This window comes from Myodes glareolus, chromosome 1 (genome assembly GCF_982192425.1).
Source record: "Myodes glareolus chromosome 1, mMyoGla1.1, whole genome shotgun sequence".
Classification (NCBI taxonomy): Eukaryota; Metazoa; Chordata; class Mammalia; order Rodentia; family Cricetidae; genus Myodes; species Myodes glareolus.
The window spans coordinates 67,704,099-67,724,114 of NC_142026.1; the positions used below are offsets into that span (position 1 = coordinate 67,704,099).

General features: G+C 47.5%; 1 protein-coding gene and 1 non-coding gene across 2 annotated transcripts; both read left to right on the forward strand.

The window, feature by feature from the left end:
• Positions 1–2,352: 2,352 nt before the first annotated feature.
• On the forward strand, positions 2,353–11,805 carry Nop53 (NOP53 ribosome biogenesis factor). Its single transcript, XM_048431726.3, has 13 exons — positions 2,353–2,597; positions 3,158–3,222; positions 6,701–6,809; positions 7,261–7,460; positions 7,785–7,855; positions 9,436–9,531; positions 9,843–9,947; positions 10,034–10,228; positions 10,452–10,627; positions 10,734–10,800; positions 11,252–11,328; positions 11,434–11,490; positions 11,749–11,805. The coding sequence occupies exons 1-13, from the start codon at positions 2,374–2,376 to the stop codon at positions 11,753–11,755; spliced, it is 1,449 nt and encodes a 482-aa protein (XP_048287683.1). The 5' UTR covers positions 2,353–2,373; the 3' UTR covers positions 11,756–11,805.
• Positions 10,841–10,949, forward strand: LOC125398776 (small nucleolar RNA SNORD23). The gene has a single exon (XR_007231530.1). It is a non-coding gene; the product is annotated as a small nucleolar RNA SNORD23 (small nucleolar RNA).
• Positions 11,806–20,016: the final 8,211 nt, after the last annotated feature.

Sequence of the window (20,016 nt, forward strand, 5' to 3'; positions counted from 1 at the left end):
CCCCTCCCCATGCCTTTTTCCTTTAAGAGTCTAGTATAGTGGTCCTTTGTAATCCCAGCTTAACGGCAGCAGGCCAGACTGAGCCTGTCTCAGAGGGGGGAAAAAAAGTCGTGTGGTATGGATGGGGCTCAGTGTTAACAGTGCCTGCCCTTCCCGCACTGCACAGGGCTGTTTCCACACTCAGCACAACAGGAGGAAAAAAAAAATCTCTTTGTAATACTTTGGAGACCCCTTTAGTTGACTACCATTTCCCAGGGGCCCCTGGGGGATGGGTGGAGGTGGAGGCAGTGGCAGTAGCTCATTCAGATGTTAGGTATTATCTTAAGTACTTTAGATGTATTAACTTTTATCTTCAGAATAACAGCATTATTACTCCTGTTTTACAGCCAAGAGAACTAAGGCATTGTATAGTATCATGCCTGAGAACAATGATTCTGAGTCCCCCTCCTAAGCCTGTAAATAATGCATGCAACTAACATTGCTCGAATATCACATTCTGTGTGGCCAACTTAGACCTTCCTAAAGGTCTTTGATTGATTTCCAATATTTTAGGATTGGAACTTTTTAAAAAATTCACTTTTTATTTTCATTTATGTGTATGTATGTATTCATGCATGCATGTACACAGGTATGTGCATTCCAAAGAGCAGAAGTAACAGGCAGTTGTGAGCCATCAAGTGGGTCTGGGAACCAGGGTCTTCTGGAAGAGCAGCCAGTGCTTTTAACAGCTAAATCATCTCTCCAGACCACATACTCAGCTTCTTATGTAAGTTCTGGGAACTCAAAATTCAGCTCCTCATTGATTGCCCAAAAACCCTCTTAAGCACATCGAGTCTTCTCCCCAGTTCTTGTTTTTCATTTTGAGATAGTCTAAGTTATTGGAACTCACTCTGCAGTATAGGATGGCCCATGATCATGTGATCCTCCTGCCTTGAGTAGACAGGGTTAGAGTCATGACTACCAGCTTTTTTTTAGTGTGTGTGTGTGTGTGTGTGTGTGTGTGTGTGTGTGTGTAAGCAAACATACCCTACAGCATGCCCTGTGAAGGTTGTGAATAACCTGCTTGCAGAAGTTGGCTCTTTGCTTCCATCATATGGGTTCTGGGGATTAATCTCAGGCCATCAGGTTTGTCAGCAACAGCCTTTACCTGAGTCTTCTTGTCAGTCCCATGTCCAGCATCTTCTTTAATGAAGTTAAAGAGAAATTGACCCAACTCCACCCCTATGGTATTACTGTTTGGGGAGAAGTGGTGTCTTTCGGTGGTGTAGGAGGCACTGATCAGTTGCCTCTGATCTAGTGATTAACCCTTCACTCATCTCATGCTCATACAATCTTAATAAATCCAGTGTATAACGAAACAAGACATGAGAGACGAGACTGCTGGGAAGAAGAGCGGGGCAGCAGGAGTGGCAAAGGTGTGTGAGAAGGTGATGCAAGTGAAAATGGCCAAGGTAACATATGAAATTTGTCCAACCATGAGTGAGGTCTGCCGCCCTCTGCTGGCTTGCAGACAGAATGCCGTATCCATAGTAAAATCAGTAAATAAATCGATATCAATAATCGGGGAAAAAAAGAAATTTGTCAAAGAACTAAAATCAAATAGCTTGAGCAAAATTTTAGAACAGCAGGAAAGGTATATTGCTCAGAGTGAGACCCAAGAATCTACACAACCTACTCTCCACGGGTCAGAAACTGCAAGTCCCAGCTGCAAACATTGGAGCTTGGTAGGGTGGCATTAGGCAAGGGCAGAAGAATCAGAAATTCAAGGTCATCTTGTACTACACGGAGAGTTCTTAGCTTTCTTGGACTATATGTGACCTTTATTTAAAAAAAAAAAATGGGCTCGAGAGATGGGCCAGCGGTTAAGAGCACCGGCTGCTCTTCTAGATACCAGGGTTCAATTCCTAGTACCCACATGGCAGCTCACAACTGCCTATAACTACAATTCCAGGGGAGGGATCTGACACCCTCGCACAGAACTACATGCAGGCAAAAACACCAATGTACATAAGATGAGAATAAAAACAATTTTTTTTTTTTGAGACAGGGTTTCTTGTTGCTTTGGAAGCTGTCCTGTAACTAGCTCTAGTAGACCAGGCTGGCCTACGAACTCACAGAGATCCGCATGGCTCTGCCTCCCAAGTGCTGGGATTAAAGGGTGCGCCACCAGTGCCCGGCCGAGAAAAATAAAATTTAAAAAGGACAAAAGAGAAACCATTTATCCTTTACCAAGATGGCATTCCTCACCTCTTTGAAATACTACACTTTACCAAGATGGCTGCCACAGGAAGTGCGTCATGATATACGTCTAGTGCGTTGCGCATCTCCAAACCGGATATCAGAGTTTGAGCACCGAGCTCTTCCTTTAAGAAGATGGCGGCGGGAAGTAACAGCAGCGGTGAGAAGCGCGGCTCGAAAAGCCATGCGAACTCTGGCTTCCTTGGGCTGCGGCCCACCTCGGTGGATCCGGCTCTGAGGCGGCGGCGTCGGGGCCCCAGAAACAAGAAACGCGGCTGGAAGAGGCTCGCTGAGGAGCCGCTGGGGCTAGAGGTAGACCAGTTTCTAGAAGACGTGCGGCTGCAGGAGCGCACGACCGGGTACGTGGGGCGGGACTTCCGCTAGCTTGGGCTCGCTCATTGCAGCCTGGTACGAGACCGACAGGGAACTTCCGGCTCCGGGGATTTCGGGGTCGAAGACTTATTAGTACTGTCTTTAATAAAATATACAGAAATTCCAACAAAGTTTAAATGTCTTTTAGGGTTACTTTTAAATTTTGGCACAGGGCCTTTCTGGATGGCCTGACCGTATGTAGACATACCATGTGTATGTAGGCTGGCTTCGAACTCAATTTTCTCCACCTCCCGAGTGCTAGGATTAAGACCTTGTGCCACAGATTTTGAATTTGAAATGAACTCAGTTTTCTCCACCTCCCGAGTGCTAGGATTAAGACCTTGTGCCACAGGTTTTGAATTTGAAATGAATGAGGATAACGTACGTGCATCCCAACGTGGTACGTTTTGGTCCTACGTGATGTAATGTGAAAGCTCCAGTTGTTTCCTAGGATCCCACGTTTTGAGAAGTGTTGGAATGGACCCTTAGGAGGGTCTTTGTCTTCCCAGCATTATATTGGATAATGGTCTGCATTTTTATCCTTCAGTGGCTTGTTGGCCGAGGCACCAAATGAAAAGCTCTTCTTCGTGGATACTGGATCCAAGATAAAAGGTAAGGAGTGCTTTTGTGATCTTGTGTGAGTCTTGCATCACGAGATTTATATTGAGGCCATAATTTAAAAAGCCAGCATTTTAGGGGAATGTAGTGGCACTTGGGAGACAGAGGCAGGGGAATTGCCTTGGTTTAAGACCAACCTGGCTGCTGGTCAGTGGTTCTGCAGGCCTTTAATCCCAGCACTTGGGAGGCAGAGGCAGGCGAATCTCTGTGAGTTTGAGGCCAGCCTGGTCTGCAAGAGCTAGTTCCAGGACAGGCTACAAAGCTGCAGAGAAATCCTGTCTTGAAAAACCAAGGGAAAAAAAAAAAAAAAGACCAATCTGGTCTACATAGCAAGTTCAGGCTATAGAAAGAAAACCAACACTAACAAAAAAAAAAAATTTTTTTTTTGAGACAGAATCTCACCGTTTATACCAGATTGGCCTCAGATTTAGAGATCTGCTTGCTGCTGCCTCCTAAGTGCTGGGAATAAAGGTGTGTTCTATCACAAGAGTTTAGAAGGAGCCATCTTTTTTTTTTTTCCTGTATGGATTTGGTATGAAGAAGGAGCCATCTTAAATATAAAGAATTACCATGAATGGATGGAGAGAAGGCTTGAGATTATCTTAAGAAAGGCAATGTTGGGGCTGGATGGAGAGATGGCTCAGAGGTTAAGAGCACTGCCTGCTCTTCCAAAGGTCCTGAGTTCAATTCCCAGCAACCCCTTGGTGGCTCACAACCATCTGTACTGGGGTCTGGTGCCCTCTTTTGGCCTGTAGGCATACACACAGACAGAATATTGTATACAAAATAAATAAATAAATATTTTCAAAAAAGAGAGAGAGGAATCTCCATTAAAAAAAAAAAAAAAAGAAAGACAATGTTGCCAGGTGGTGGTGGTGCATGCCTTTAATCGCAGCACTCGGGAGGCAGAGGCAGGTGGAGGTGAATCCCTCTGAGTTCGAGGCCAGCCTGGTCTACAAGAGCTAGTTCCAGGACAGGCTCCAAAGCTACAGAGAAACCCTGTCTTGAAAAACCAGAGAGAGAGAGAGAGAGAGAGAGAGAAGAAAGGCAATCTTCTTGTTTGTTTGTTTTCTCAGTACTGGAGATTGAATCCAGGCCTCCACGTGGGAGGCAAATATCAGTGAGCTGTATCCCTCAGCCCCTTGTGTAAAGAGCTTGATGGCAGGTGTGCTGACTGCCCCTATGATCCCAGCACTCGGGAGGCAGAGGCAGCCAGGACTACACAGTGAGATCTGCTTTAGCCAGTAGGTAGGAAACATGTCTTGACAAGCTGGCTCTACTCCCTAAGGAACTTGGTTTGGACCTGCTGAGACACAAAGGCAAGGACAAGTTAGGGATTGCTTTGATGATTAATTGGGGTTTTCACCAGTGCGGCAGAAAACACTCAAAAGTGATTCAGCAGGCACTGAAAACAAGCTGGTGCCTGGCCAACCAGGATAGCCAATGGCTTTGCAGAGCAAGCTGGGAGTTTTGCTAGCAAATATTCACAACATGAGTCAGAAGATCCTTTTAGGGAAGCTGTATGGGGGCACAGGAACTTGTTAAGCTAACTTTTACTTTTACATTAGCATATAACAAAATGGGTTTCATCATGATGTCTTAATGCCACCATACTTTATTCTTGTTTACTCTCTTCCCCTCTACCCTCCCTATCTTCTTTAGCGGGTTCCCTTCTGATAGTCCCCCCGTTTTGTTTTCTTTCTAAAAAATAATTTGTTATATTTATTTATGTATATGAGTGTTTTGCCTACACGTGTGTGCCTGGTACCCTCAGAGATCGAAAGATCAGATCTACAACTGGAGTTAGAGACGGTTGTGAACCTCTATGGGAGTACTGGGAACACACACACACACACACACACGTATTTGCAAACCCTGGGTGTGTATAACTGGTAAACCATCATTCCATCTATCTGATCTCTTCCCCGTCCCACAGTTCCCTTTTTAATTTTGTGACCACATGGGAGTTGTTTTTGTTTGGTTTGTTTGTTTTTCTTTCTTGGTACAAGGTCTTAGTATTCAGTCTTGTTGACCTGGAACTTGCAGGTCTTGAACTCACCAAAATCTGTTGGGATTAAAGGTGTGCACCACCACAGCCAGGCCAATGCAAGTAGTTTTAAATCTAGGTTCTACATATAAGGGAAAACATGGTGTTTATCTTTCTGAATCTGACTTATTTATGCTTAACTAAGTGATTTCTAGGTTTTGTTTTTGTTTTGAGACAAGGTCTCACTCTGTACCCAAACTAGCTAAAGGGTCACTGTGTAGTGTAAGGCTGGCTGGAATTCCTATTCTCTTCTCAGCCTCCCAAGTACTTGGATTACAGGTAGGAGTCAACAGGCCAAGCTACAAAGATTTTTTTAAATTTTATTTAATTTTGTTTTTGAGCTAGGATTTCTCTGTGTAACAGCTTTGATTGTCCTAGAACTCTCTTTGTGACCAACTTGGCCTTGAACTCACAGATATCTGCCTGCTCCTGCCTCCCTAGTGCTGGGCTTACAGGTGTGAGCCACCACCACCCAGCTCAAGCTACAAGGTTTTATCCCTAAAGAAAGTTAGCGTTCAGTTTTTGTTTTTGTGTTTATTCTGTGTTTTCATGCATGTGCCATAGCACACATATTGTCAGAGGACAAATGTTGGAGTCAGATCTCCTTCTACCCTGTTGGTTCCAGGGATTGAAGTCAGGTTGCCAGGCTTGGCAGCAAGAACCTTTCACTGAACCACCTTGCAGTCCGGCACTCAGTTTTTCATGCCGTCTTGCTGCTGCTGCTACTTTTACTATTGGCAGGGCCGTGTGCTCCTCAGGCGCTCTGCCTCTGCTACATCCCATCCCCTGGTAATTTGTACAGTTAGGTTCTCTCTGTTTAGCTCAGGCTGGCCAGAGACTCAATCCTCCTGCCTCAGCCCCCAGAGTTTAGTATTTCAGGTATACACCACCATATGTGGTCTCCTTAGTGTGCTCCATAGTAGAATTCCCTCCTCCCTTTTTTTTTTGTTTGTTTGTCTTTTCAAGACAGGGTTTCTCTGTAGCTTTGGAGCCTGTCCTCGAACTCACTCTGTGGACCAGGCTGGCCTCGAACTCACAGAGATCTACCTGCCTCTGCCTCCTGAATGCTGGGATTAAAGGCTAGCAATAGAATTCTTCCTTTACCTGATGGCCTTTGGAAGTAGAAAGCAAGAGTGCTGAGAGATGGCCACAGCAGGTCCTCCTTGAGTCTCAGTGTCCCTGGATGCCTGCCCTCTTCCCTGTTAGTTCTGAGGTCCTTTCCCTGCTGTGTCTCTGAGTGCCTCTTGCTGACCTTGGCCATAGGTGGGTCAGATCTGGGCTTCTGGGATCTTCCCTGTACCCAAACAAGAACAGTCTGGGAATCTTAGAGTCTGTGCTGCAGGCTGTACAGCCCCAGTTGACTGAAGTCAGGGATTGGTTTATGAAGATGGGGAGGCCTAAGGTGAGGACTGTTCTCTGCTGCAGAACGGAGCAAGAAGAGGACCTGGGTCCAGAAGAAGTCACAGCGTCTCCAGAAACCCTTACATGTTGACCTTACCCTTGAGAATCAGTCTAAGATCCCCGCTCCCAAAGAGTGAGTCCCTCCAGCTCTGGGCCCTAAAGACTGTGTGCAGAAAGGTGGGATGATGGTGGTAGTTGGGAGGGCACTCTGTGGTGCCGCTGGGTCTCTGGAGAATGTCTTAGAGGATTCAGCCCTAGTACCAAGGCAACAGGGTAGCCTGGGCCAGCTAGGGGCTGTTGGGTAGAGAGGCTCCAGGGCACAGGAGATACGGGCGTAGTGTCTGTCATAGAAGAGACTAGGCTAGCAGGCCAGGCTGCCCTGAGGTGGAATGTGGGAGATGTGATATTCTGGATGCTCAGATCAACTTGAAGTAGTGGGCATTAGGTGTGTGTTGAGCCATTTCACAAGGAGACAACTTTGAGGTAGATAAGAGAAAGGCTGCTGAGGCAGCAAGAGCCCAATTGGAAGGGGCTGGCCACTGCTCAGCTGTCGCCTTATCAGATGCCACTCTCCCCTTACCCAGCATCCTCGCACACCAGGTCCCCAATGCCAAGAAGCTCAGGCGAAAGAAGGAGCTATGGGAGAAGCTGGCAAAGCAGGGTGAGCTGCCCAGGGAGGTGCGCAAGGCCCAGGCCCGGCTCCTCAGCCCTCCTGCACCAAAGGCCAAACCTGGGCCACAAGAAATTGTTGAGCGACCCTTCTATGACCTCTGGAACCCAAACAGTGAGTGATTCTGCTCTGATTTGTACACTGTATACATATTGTACACTGTTCAAGAATATGGCAGCCAAGGGCATACACTACATGTGTTGATGTGACAGTCTTCCAATAGGGGTCTGAGGTCCTCAAAGCCACCCTTTTCTGCTTGAGGGGGCACCACCTCAGCCTTCTATCTTCCCCCACTCCCCAAATCCCACCTAGATGTGGTTTGAGGCCACGGGGGTCTGAGCATCTTCCCTGGCCTGGATTTCAGTGTGATTCTTCGCAGTGCAGAGGGACTGGATGGGTCCCTGGAGAAAGCCCACTGCAGTTGCTCTCTCTCCGCAGACCCTCTGGACAAGCCATTGGTTGGTCAAGATGAATTTTTTCTGGAGCAGACCAAGAAGAAAGGCGTGAGGGTAAGTTTGCACAGGCAGGCAGTGCGTTAGGGAGGGTAGCTCCTGGGTGATCTCCATCCCCACCTCCGAGCCTGTCATCCTAGTGGCCAATGTCTCTGTCGTAGTTCCCATGGTGACTCACCTTGGGAAGGTAGCCTCAGTTGAGCCTCCGTTCCTTCCTCTAACTGTAGAGTGTGGGTGACAGCCTGCTTAGGACAGCTGGGAAGGTGCAGGTTAAAAAAGCAATGCCTGAAAACTGCTGGCACTGCAGGTTGGAGGTTGCTTTGTGGCCATCTCTTGAGCTCTGGACCCTGGTTTCTGGAGCCAGATGCTGTGTTGTTTCAGCATTGTTGGGGTGGTACTTCCACTGGAGGAAACCTCATCCTTTATGTCCATGTGTTGTGTATCTCCAGGAAATGAGAGGTTGGGGGCAGGCTTCAGGGAGGCCAGGAGCCATTGCTGGAGCAAAGTTCCTGGGGCTAGAGACCCAGAGGAGCAAGTCAGCCATTGACAAAGCAGGCCCAGAGACTCCTGCAACCAAGAGTATGCAGTGGGCCCTGAGCCAGCGTGTGTGCATGGTGGGCAGAGTCCTAAGGCAGTAACTGCAGACCTCACAGGATCTGGTGGGGGGAGATTGGGCTACTAGAGGACCACTCAGTATAGGTCCTATACCAAGGAAGAGACTAGTTGCAGTGGGCAAAAACGTTTGATGTAGAGGGCACTCTGGTTACCTGAGATTTCCATTGGAAGATCTTGGGTGGCCCTGGATTTTCTGTTCTCGTGTCCTCTGAGTACTTTTGGACCCCGTGGCATTAGAATTGTCACCCATACCTTGCTGTGACACACAGCAGAAGGCCCACAGCACAGCCAAAGATGGAAGTGTGCTTGTAAGCTTGTAGACCATCCAGATTCATCGTGGCATATGTTTGCAAATGCCCCCTCCCCCCAATGGTCTTGTGACTTGTCATAGGAGAGGCCTGCAAAGCCCTGTCCGGGGAGCTTGCTCACCCCAAGGACAGGTGTCCTTGTGCAGGGTGTGAGGTCCTGTCGGTGGCTAGTCAGCCTGTAGTTCTCCATGTGGGAGAGTTCCGTCTCTGTCTCCTGATCCTTTATATCTCCGCAGTAGAACCCTGAGATAGGCAGACAGAGCTCTTCCTACCATACCCCAGCCAGAAATCTGGGAGGGGAGTGGGCCTGGGTTTTGTCCTTACATGGTGGAAGGCTGGGCACAGAAAAGGGTGCAGGGTGAAGCCTTTAATAATACTTAAGTCCTCACTGGGTGGTGGTGCCACACGCCTTTAACTCCCACACTTGGGAGGCAGAGGCAAGCAGATCTAGGCAAGCAGATCTCAGTGAGTTCGAGGCCAGCCTAGTCTACAAAGTGAGTTCTAGGACAGCCAGGACTGTTATACAGAGAAACCCTGTCTCAAAACAAACAAACGAAAATTCAGTCCTCTTGAGGCCTACTTCATCAGGCCCTACCTCTTAATATTCTCACATTCGTCTTAAAGCTTCAGTCTTCGTCTTGAAGCATTTTAGGGGTACCCTAATGGTTCATTGCATGGAGCTCATCCTGCCTCCCTGGTCTTTTCTTTCTCCAGCGACCACCACGCCTCCATGTCAAACCCTCCCAGGTGCCTGCCGTAGAGGTGATTCCTGCAGGAGCCTCCTACAACCCAACCTTTGAAGATCACCAGGTATGTGTGGAGTGGGTGTCTGGCCTAACTACGTGCAGGTGTCAGTGTTTAGAGCCCTTGTTCTCCTCAGCCCTGCCCCATAGCTCCTTCTCCCCTTAGGTCGGGCCCCACTTCATTTCCGTCTTCAGGGAATAGACCATCTAACCAGAGCCCAGCATGGTGTGAAGGGGAGAGTGGCCCAGTTGTGCCTGCTGGGTGTGTGTGGAGGGCAGAGCCATGAGCTAGGACCCCTGCTGAGGTCCAGGCTGAGGGTGGGGTCAGAAGGGCAGTTCTGACACTTAGATTCTCCTCCAACTCTCACCCCTGCCCAGGCCCTACTTCGAGAGGCCCATGAGGTGGAGCTGCAGCGTGAGAAAGAGGCAGAAAAGCTGGAGCGACAGCTGGCCCTGCCCACCACAGAACAAGCTGCCACCCAGGTGAGCCCCATCCACCGTTTATCACCACCTGTAACTCCCCTACTGCGCCCCACACACCCCCACTTGCTGATCACCATGCTCCCTAGGAGTCTGTGTTTCGGGAGATGTGCGAGGGACTGCTGGAGGAGTCTGATGGCGAGGATGAGCAAGGCTGCGCTGAGCGGCCAGAGACAGATGATGGGACCGACGAGACCTCCCCCAATGGCCCTGCTGGTGCTGAGAAGAGGATGGAGAAGAAGACAGAGCAGCAACGGCGGCGGGAGAAGGCCGCTCGGAAGCTGGTGAGCACCCTACCCTGTGGGCTTATATTGCCCACGTACCTTTTCATTCAGCACAGGACTCTCCGCACCACCTTCCAGGCTGGGAGTGCTGCCAGGCCATCAAGAGGTGCAGGGCCCTCAGACAGAGGTGTTAATAAGACAATCAGCTGATCCCAGTGTCATCGAAAGGGGTCCTGGATGGGGAAGGCACTAGGCTGAATGAGCTCTAAATCTTTGTTCCCAGAGAGTGCAGCAGGCTGCACTGCGGGCAGCCCGGCTTCAGCATCAGGAGCTTTTCAGACTGCGTGGGATCAAGGCCCAGGTGGCCCGGAGACTGGCAGAGCTGGCGCGGCGGAAGGAGCAGAGGCGCATGCGGCGACTGGCAGAGGCTGACAAACCCCGCAGGCTAGGGCGGCTCAAGTGAGGCCCGGGCTAGGGTGCAGGGAATGGAGGTCTCCAGGCTACATTGTACTTTCCTAGCCCTATCAGAGCCAAACCCCTGAGTGTCCTCAACCCTGTGTTGCAGGTACCAGGACCCTGACATTGATGTGCAGCTCAGCTCCGAGTTGTCTGGCTCACTCAGGACGCTGAAGGTACTTTCCATGAGGGTGGCAGGATGCTGTAGGGACCCTGTGCCCAGTGATGATAACCATCCTTGCTCCCCGTGCCCTCTGGGGCTGTGGGCGACACCATGGCTGCCCTGGGCTGGGCCAGTTGAGCCATTGCCTGGGGTCTGAGGGCACAGGGCCGGAGTAGGGTTGGGGTGGGTGTTCTGGTGTGAGCCTCTGACCCTCAGAAGGCCTTTTGTCATAGCCTATCATATCAGTCCTAGTGAGTCCCCTCAAGCTGTGCACAGGAGCCTGGCCTGGCACTGGGGCTCCATTTTTGCAGCCCTAGTGTTGCATTTTTGTCCTCTGAGCCTAGACAAAATAGCACACATTGACGCCAGTACAACACTGAGCTCCCTCTGGATCCCAGTGATGTCTAGGACCTGGCTTCTTTTTCCCGGGCCCTGTTAAAGTCTTTCTGCCCTCTGTCCCACAGCCAGAAGGTAACATTCTCCGAGACAGGTTCAAGAGCTTCCAGAAAAGAAATATGATCGAGCCCCGGGAACGAGCCAAGTAAGACCTGCTGTAATGGGAAGGATGGGAGGGGACTGAGATGACCCCCCCCACACACACACACGGTGATATAAGGGATGCTCACCATGCTTGCCCCTTCTCCAGGTTCAAGCGCAAATACAAAGTGAAGCTGGTGGAGAAGAGAGCCTTCCGCGAGATACAGTGAGTGAGGCCCTCCCATGTGAGGCTTACTGGCATCCTGTGCCTTTGACCTGCTTGCCCCACAGTAGCCTTCCGTCCCTCTGAAAGCTGCCAGTTCCAGGGCTCTTCTCAAACCCTGTGACTGGTCAACCAGTGGGGGGTCCAGGAATCTAGAGTATGGGTGGAGAGGGTACCCAAGGGAAACGGAAGCCCCTTACAAGAAGGGACATTGAGGCCTGCCCCTGCACTCATCCACCTCAACTTTGCCTCTGTCCTCAGGTTGTAGCTGAGCAGATATTGGAGCCCCGCCCCTCAATAAAGTGCGTGACCAGCCCAGGCGTTGTGTTACTTTCTTCTTACAAGCAGTGTCTTTTCTCCAAACATTCACCCCATGTCTGTTCCTCCTCTGTGTCCTTGGCACAACCCCTCTCCAGCAGAGCCTGCCACCAGTGCTGAATGTATGCAGACCATGGCTCTGCTGGTGCTCTACCAGCATCCTCACTGGGGGATTCTAGGCAGTTGCTTTACCATTGAACCACACCTCCATTACCCCTGAGCTGCATCTTCATAGCCACCTCCAGGGAAGCTCTTCCTGTGATTAATTAATCACAGGGTTTCCCGTTCAATTCCTTTAGATCTTTGCTCAAGATTCAGGTCTCACTGTAGTCTCCCTTAGCATCCTGCTGTAAATTATGTACCCGCTAGTACTCTAGTCTCTTTCCTTGTGGCATTTATCACCCTTGGCCTTTTGTTTATCTTCTTACAACTTCTGTTTTTATTATTTTTGTAATTTTGCTTGTTTTTAAATGGGGTCTTACATAGCTTTACCCTATGTAGTGAGGGGCACTCAGGACTGATCCTCCTGCTCCCTCTCCCAGTTCTGGGATAGCAGGCAAGCACCATCACGCCTTGCCAGTGTAAATAACAGGTGAGATCAGTAGTCATAACATCTGTAAACCAGCAGATTATGTGTCCAAATGTCAAACACTTCATACAGTGGAGTCTGTAAGGCCCCTGCGAAAGGAAAGCTAAGTGACAATTCAGTACCGTGAGACTTTGCCTTCCCACCCTCATGGTTTAGACTTAGTCCTTCCCAGCGAGTCCAAGGCAAATCCAAGCATCTTAGGGGACCAGACAGGGGTCCCTCTTCACTTCCTGTTTATAAGTGCCTTTGGCAAGCAAACCAAGTTTACATCCTTATAGGGGAAAAATGGAGCTGGAGATGTGGTTTAGTAGCTGAGAGCTTGCTGCTCTTGCAAGGATCTGGGTTCAATTCCCAGTACCCACATCAAGTCCTTATAACCACCTGTAGTCAGGTTCAGGGGATCCAGTGGCCTCTTCTGGCCTCTTACATTGGCGTGCGGTTAGTGTACATACCCACACCCACACACAAATCCTTTTTTCTTTATTGGTTTTATTTTTGTTTTGAAATTTCATTGTGTAGACCAGGCTGACCTCAAATTCGGATATCTGCCTGCCTCTGCTGGAATCAAAGGTGTGTGTCACCACAGCTGGCCCTAAAATTTTTATTTTTAAAGATTTCTATGTATTGTTTTGCCTGCATGTATGTCGGTGCTCCTTGTATATGATGCTCACAGAGGCCAGATGATGGTAGGGGATCCCCTGCAACTGGAATTATAGGTGGTTGTGAGCCATTATGTGGGTCCTGGGAATTAAACCCAGGTACACTGGAAAGTCTTAGACACTGAGCTGTCTCCAGCCCTAAACCTTCATTTTAAAAGAATGTAATAAACAAACTTGAGATTCTGATTTGTTAAGGTTTTGTTTTTAAACAGGGACTGATGGGGCTGGAGAGATGGCTCAGCGGTTAAGACCATTGCCTGCTCTTCCAAAGGTCCTGAGTTCAATTCCCAGCAACTGCATGGTGGCTCACAACCATCTGTAATGAGGTCTGGTGCCCTCTTCAGGCCTGCAGGCATACACACAGAATATTGTATACATAATAAATATTAAAAAAATTAAATAGGGCCTGATGTAGCCCAGGCTAACCCAGAATTCTGTTGCTGAGGGTGCCCTTGAACTTCTGGTCCTCCAGCTTTCATATCCCTTTCTTTAGACAGGGTCTCACTGTAACCTTGGATGGCCTTGACCTCATGATCCTTGTGCCTCGTGCTCATGAATGCCGAACAGTAGGCCTTGCTTGTCCAATTTTAATTTATTGAGGTTTTCATATATGTGTACAATGTATTTTGATTGTATTCACCCTCACTCCCAGGAACTCTTGCATGACCTGTTTCCTGCTCTAGAGTGAAACTGGTATGAAAGTGTCAAGTGTCACTGGGTGGTGGTGGCGCATGCCTTTAATCTGCAGAGACAGGCAGATCTACAAAAGCTAGTTCCAGGACAGGCTCCAGAACTATAGAGAAACTCTGTCTTGAAAAACCAAAAAAAAAAGTCAAATGTCCTTTGCCGCCAAGCTGCAGATGAACAAATCCAGCAGCTCTCTGGACCAGCCTAGAAAGAGGTCTCTAGGGACCCCTGTGCCCACCCCCGACCTCCCCATGCACCCATTCAAGAAAGCAGCAATATCCTGAGTGTCCTGGGGTCTGCTGCTTGCTGTAGAACGGCTTCTTGAGTGAAGAGTTGTAGTGGAACGCCTGCTCTACACGCTACACACTGTTACGGTTGGCAAGTCGGGCAAGGGGATGGAGATTGAAACACACAGATACACGGGTAACGCCAAGAATGCTCTATTGTGTTCTAGGGCAGCTTATATAGGGTCTCCTTGACTAATGGCCATATCCTAACTCTCAGCTGCAAGCCCACCAGAAACCACTCCCTTACCATCAGGAACTCCCAAGGGTCTCGAGCTCAGAGCAGCTGCAATCATAGGAAAACAAGTTGTTTACTCCGGCAGGCAGGGGGCCACAGGAAATTCACAGTTTGGGGGTCCACAGTCCCCAACAAAGGATGAGTGGATCCAGCCAGAACTTCTCAGTGGATAGTGTCTCAAGTACTTTGGTTCTCTTGGAACGAGTTACAGATGGTTTTCAAACGTGGGTGCTGTAAATTGAACCTAGGTCCCCTGGAAGAGTAGCCAGTGCTCTTCACTGCTGGACCATTCCTCCACTTGTTTGTTTTAAGTTATTATTTTTAATGTTTGTAAACATTTTGTTGCTCACAGAAGCCAGAGAGGGCCTTGAGGTATCCAGGAGGGAGACACAGGTAAGCCTCCAGAACTGACTGGTCTTCTAAGATCAGCAAACTGTACCGCTAAACTGTCTCTCCTCTCCCCACCTCTTTTTAAGTTGAGATGTAGTGGTCTCAAGTAGCGTGGGCTAGCCTTAAATTTTCTGGGTCACAGCAGAGAGCCTTGGATTTCTGATTCTCCTGACTACCTTCTGAGTGCTGGGATTGTGAACATAAGCTACTAAGCCTGCTTTCCCAAGCATGTACTCTACCAACAGTCTCAGTTCTGTGACTTTTTTCTTAAAAGGAAATAAAAATAAAAGGTTGGTTCAGAACAGAAAAATATTGAACCGCTGGGAGAAAAATGATAATGAATTTGCTGGAATCCTGCTGCCCCTGCGACTTGGCAAGACGTTTGTTGATTGCATGCCAGAGTAGATGGTCAGTCCCACCCAGCACCAGAACACAAAAACCCCTGGCCCTTACACACTTCCTCCCATTCTTGAAGTGCCAAGCCTTAAGCTTTCTCCCAGATTCCCCTGTTTCCTCACAGCCCCCAAGAGTGAGATCAGCATGTGAAAGGACTCTTTTTTTAAAAACAAAACAAAATAAAGAAAAAACAACTCCATTGTTATATCAGTAGTCAGCAAATGACTGGAGAGAATGTCTCAGTCTTAAATCACTTAGCTGGCAGATCTATCATCCAGTGCCAACGGCACTATCCTCCACTGTACTGGAAGGATTGAAGGGCTTAAGTCACCTGCAGAAAGGAGGTCACACTACCCTGCAACAGGCCCAGGATTTGAAATTGGAATGTGGGTGGGCCCCCTTCCTCCCAGGTCGCTTCTGATGCAATTCCAGATGGGGCATGGGCCATTTACTGCATGTGGAACACACATTTCCTGCAGTCTCACTGAGGTTCAGAAGTTTGCCATGAAGGATCAGGCTGCACACTTGGTGACCTGGTGACCAGGACCACCCCAACCAATGCATGCCATTACCCACCCCAGTGGCCTTCCTTCCTCCAGTGAGTTCCCTGTTGGTGCAGACATTCTGCACCAGAGGCCAGAACTTGAGACTCCTTAGATACTTGGAAAGCATCTCTTAAAATAATTTTATTTTCTGTGCTCCACTAACTTTCTTTCCCACCTCTCCTTCCCCTGCCATCTGTCTCCACCCTCACATAAAGTACTGTTCTCCAGCCTACAGAACATTCCTTTCTAGGATAGGAGGGGGAGGGATGACAGGAATAGCCTTCAGGATAGGCTTTATAGGGGAACGTGGGAGGAATCTAATGAGGATCCCTTCCCTTCACCTATTTATAAAGTGTCTGGTCCTTTTTTTCTTTTCTTTTCTTTTTTTTTTTTTTAATGATTTTATCCTGGAGAAGTCATTCCGAAGGTCATTAAAAAGAAAGAAAGAAAGAAAGAAAAGAAAAGAAAAGAAAGAGAAAAAAGAAAAGGAAGGAGGAAGAACGTTAAGTAGAAGCGGCACACACCTTTAACCCCTGCACTCAGGAGGCAAAGGCAGGCAGATCTAGTTCAAGGCCAGCCTGGTCTACGAAGGCAGTTCCAGAGAAACACTGTCTTGAAAAACAAAAACAGAAAAACAGCAAAAAGGACATCTAAAACCACTGAGAATTTCTGCCTGACAAGACCCCATCTTCAGCCCAGAAACAGCCTGAGAGGAGTGTAACATTTGTGCTGCAAACAAAATGACAAATACCCCTGGAAGAAAATGATCTAAAGATTTGAACCAGCATCATAGAAATACAGCTAACCAGTTACTAAAGGGAGGAATTCTTAGTCCCAGCTGCTCCCGGGTTAACAGAGATTTTCCTGCCTCTGCCTCCTGAGTGCTGGGATTGAAGGCATATGCCATCTTGTCCAACCAGAAACAATTCTTGACTTCTTTGGCAAGTAGGCACAAACTAAAAAGGGAAAATTTATGATGGCTGCCTTCTGATGAATAGGTGGGGTGCTACCCTGCTGGAAAGAGTCAGTATACCCTTTAGGAAGAACAAGTTAGCTGACTCCTACAGTGCCTGTTAGAACTTATCAGTGAGCGGCTGGGGTGTGGCTCAGTGGTAGATCTAGGTGCTGGGGTTTGAATCTGGGTCCTCTGAAAGAGCAGCAAATTCTCCTTACTGCTGAGCCAACATTCCAGCCTTGAATTGTTTGTTTTGGTTCATGGTTTTAGAAATTCATGGTGAAGAGGGCATGGTTAAAGAGAATAGTTCACTCAAGATGTCCCAGAAGCAAAGAGAGTAAACAAAGGGAGGAGCAAAGACAGGATGTATGCTGACATTCTGGTGACGCTTCTCAAACTGGGCCCCACCCCCTCTGCCTTTGGCCGCCTCCTAGACATTAGTCATAATGTGAGCCCATTGAGGCACCAACGACGCATCGGGCCAGAGCCCTTGGGATCTGATCCTCTCCGGAAACCCCTTACAGATGGGTCCAGCCATATGCTTTGCTTGTTTTGCTTATCATGCGCAGGTATAGGGGTCAGAGGACAACTTTCACAGTCCATTCTCTTCCTCCACATGTGAGTTCCGGGGTTTGAACTCAGGTCTTTAGGCTTAGCAGCAAGCACCTTTACCTGCTGAGCCTTCTCACTGGCCCACCATATAGATAAACATCATGAAATTTAAAACATATTTTGCTACATGAAACACTAAAGATCAAGCATCCTAGAATCCCATTTGTGAGCTATGTTCAGATTGGGCTAACCCACAGAGGTGGGCGTTATGGGTGGGGAAATGCCTCCTCCCACATTTCCTCTGACCCTAACAGTCACTGTCACTGACTCTGGCATGCTGTTTCTGAAGAGTTCACACTGGAGCACAGGTAGAGTAAAGGTCAGGGCTTACTTCTTAGTGGGAGAGAAATTGAAAATACGTAGCTCAGAGCTAGGGAAGACTGAGCAAGGCCTGCTGCTGTACTTAGCTGATGTGGGAGTCCCCTCTGTGTGTTGCTTGTATTGATTAAATAAATAATTTGCTTTGATATAAATCTTGGTTTATTGATACAAATTTAAGATTAGTTTTGCTATATGTATATTTCTGCTCTTGATTAAGGTATTATGATTGTGTAGTTCATTTAAAAAAATGGAATGCATAATTAAGAAATATGGGTTAATAGATAATCCTCTATAATAGTCTAGTTTGAAGTCATGTTAGTTAGATTTTCTAGATGTATAGAAGTATATTTCAGTTAGATAGGTATTCTTCAAATCTTTCAGAGACCTTCAGAATATGGCATTTAAAATGTTTAAGAACTTAAGACTTTTCATGACAGTGAGACACATCTGCTTCTGGCAGTACCAAGCTACTTCAAGAGGAAGATGGGCATTGAAGAGACTCCTTATAGAGTTGGTTAGCCATTTGGTCAAGGCTGCTTAACTGAACATGCAGTACCCGCAGAGAAATGACTGCTGAACTTGCCTAAAGGTGAGACGATCCTCAGGGTTCCAGTGTCATGATACAGAAGAAAGTGACTAAACTATCTTTGAAATTTCCTGCTTCATAGAAAAGTCTGCCAGATACTATGGACCTGTAGGCTAAAGATGGATGCCCCAACAGTACAGAAGAACGTTGGGTAACTGTCCAGGCAGTGAGATGTCTGTCATTTCTAGAGTTTTGGAAGTTGCTTACAATACACTTCCTGTTTACTTAGATAATATTATATCCTTCTGGAGTTTTTGATAGAGTTGAAACATTTATAGTTTTCCTTAGTTATGATAAAAGATAAAGTAAATAGAAATATTGTAACTGTAATTCTTGCTTGATACCTCTTATATGTAATTTTACTATGTTAAAGTTAAAACAAACCTTCTTTTTTATTTAAACAGAAAAGGGGAGGTGATGTGGGAGTCCCCTCTGTGTGTTGCTTGTATTGGTTAATGAATAAAGAAACTGCCTTGGCCTGATAGGGCAGAACTTAGGTAGGCAGAGAAGACAGAACTGAATTCTGGGAGGAAGAAGGCAGAGTCAGAGAGACACCATGGAGCCACTGGAGACAGATGCTGGGAATTTTACTCAGTAACTCACTGCCACATGGCGATACACAGATTAATAGAAATGGGTTAAATTAATATGAGAGTTAGCCAATAAGAAGCTGAAGCTAATGGGCCAAGCAGTAATTTAATTAATACAGTTTCTGTGTGGTTATTTCGGGGCTAAGCTAGCCGGGTGGCCTGGATGAACAAGTGGACCCTCCTCCTACTCTTAGCAGTATTAGTCCGGGATTTCTCTCCCATGAAACAATCAGGGTGGTCTCCTTCCTTGTGTAGGCAGAGGCTTTCTTAGAAGCCTCCTTACTCACACTTGTCTGTTACAGATGCATCAGAGACAGGAATGTTATACACAAGTGTTGCTATAGCACTTGAGAGGCCAAGGAGCTCATGGTCTAGCCTGGACCACAAAACAAGACCCTGTTTCTAAATAATCAGTCAATCAATCAATCAATCAATCAATCAACCAGAGAGAGAAAAAAGATCATAAAGTGCTGGAAGACATTCTGGTTGAGGAGGTTACTAGGGGATAGGACAAAGATGTCCTGTGTATGGTCCTTAGGAGGGCTCTTTGGGACCCAGTGGGAGCCTGCCAGACCAGCTTTGATGTTCTCTGATCTGTCTCATCAGCTTGGCTATCTCAGACATCCAGACACCAGCTGATCCTTAGTGTTCCCAGCTTTACTTTTTCTTTTATTTATTCTATTGGTGTTTTTGCTTGTATATATGTCATATGTAGAGGGTGTCAGATCACCCATAGCTGGAGTTACTGGGGTTGTGAGCCTGCTGACATGGCTGCTGGGAGCAGAAATTCAGTTCTCTGAAAGAGCAGCAAACACTCTCAATCATGGAGCCACAATCCAGCCCCTGGCCTTGCTGTTTGAACCCTAATAAAGGAGTTGGAGAATTAGCTCAGTGCTTAAGAGCACTGGCTGCTTTTCCAGAGGACTGGGGGTTCAATTCCCACCCCCACATGGCAGCTCACAACAATCTGTAACTTCAGTCTCAGAGGATCCAATGTCCTCTGGCCATCACTGGCACTGTATGCAGGTGGTTCGCATATGTACCTGCAGGCAAAACATACACATAAAATTAAAGTAAATTCAGAAATTTATTTCAGTTAAGAAAAATGGGAGCTGAGTGTGGGGCACACCTTTAATTTCAGCACTTGGGAGGTAGGCATATCTCTGTGAGTTCAAGGCCAGCCTTGTGGTCTACAAGGTGAGTTCCAGGACAGCTAGGGCTGTTAAACAAAGAAACCCCGTCTTACAAAAGAAAAGAAAAAAAAAAAAGGAAAAAAAAGAAAAAAGGGACAGTGTTTCATAATTTGGGTAAGGTGTCAAACACCAGCAATTCCAGAACCGATAGAAGCAGGGGAGGGGG

Bases quoted from the DNA above. Each gene is read 5' to 3' on its own strand.
- Nop53 (XM_048431726.3), top strand. From the start codon at position 2,374: ATGGCGGCGGGAAGTAACAGCAGCGGTGAGAAGCGCGGCTCGAAAAGC. The intron at 6,810-7,260 runs GTGAGTCCCTCC...CCCCTTACCCAG, and splicing joins AAGATCCCCGCTCCCAAAGA to CATCCTCGCACACCAGGTCC. The intron at 9,532-9,842 runs GTATGTGTGGAG...ACCCCTGCCCAG, and splicing joins CAACCTTTGAAGATCACCAG to GCCCTACTTCGAGAGGCCCA.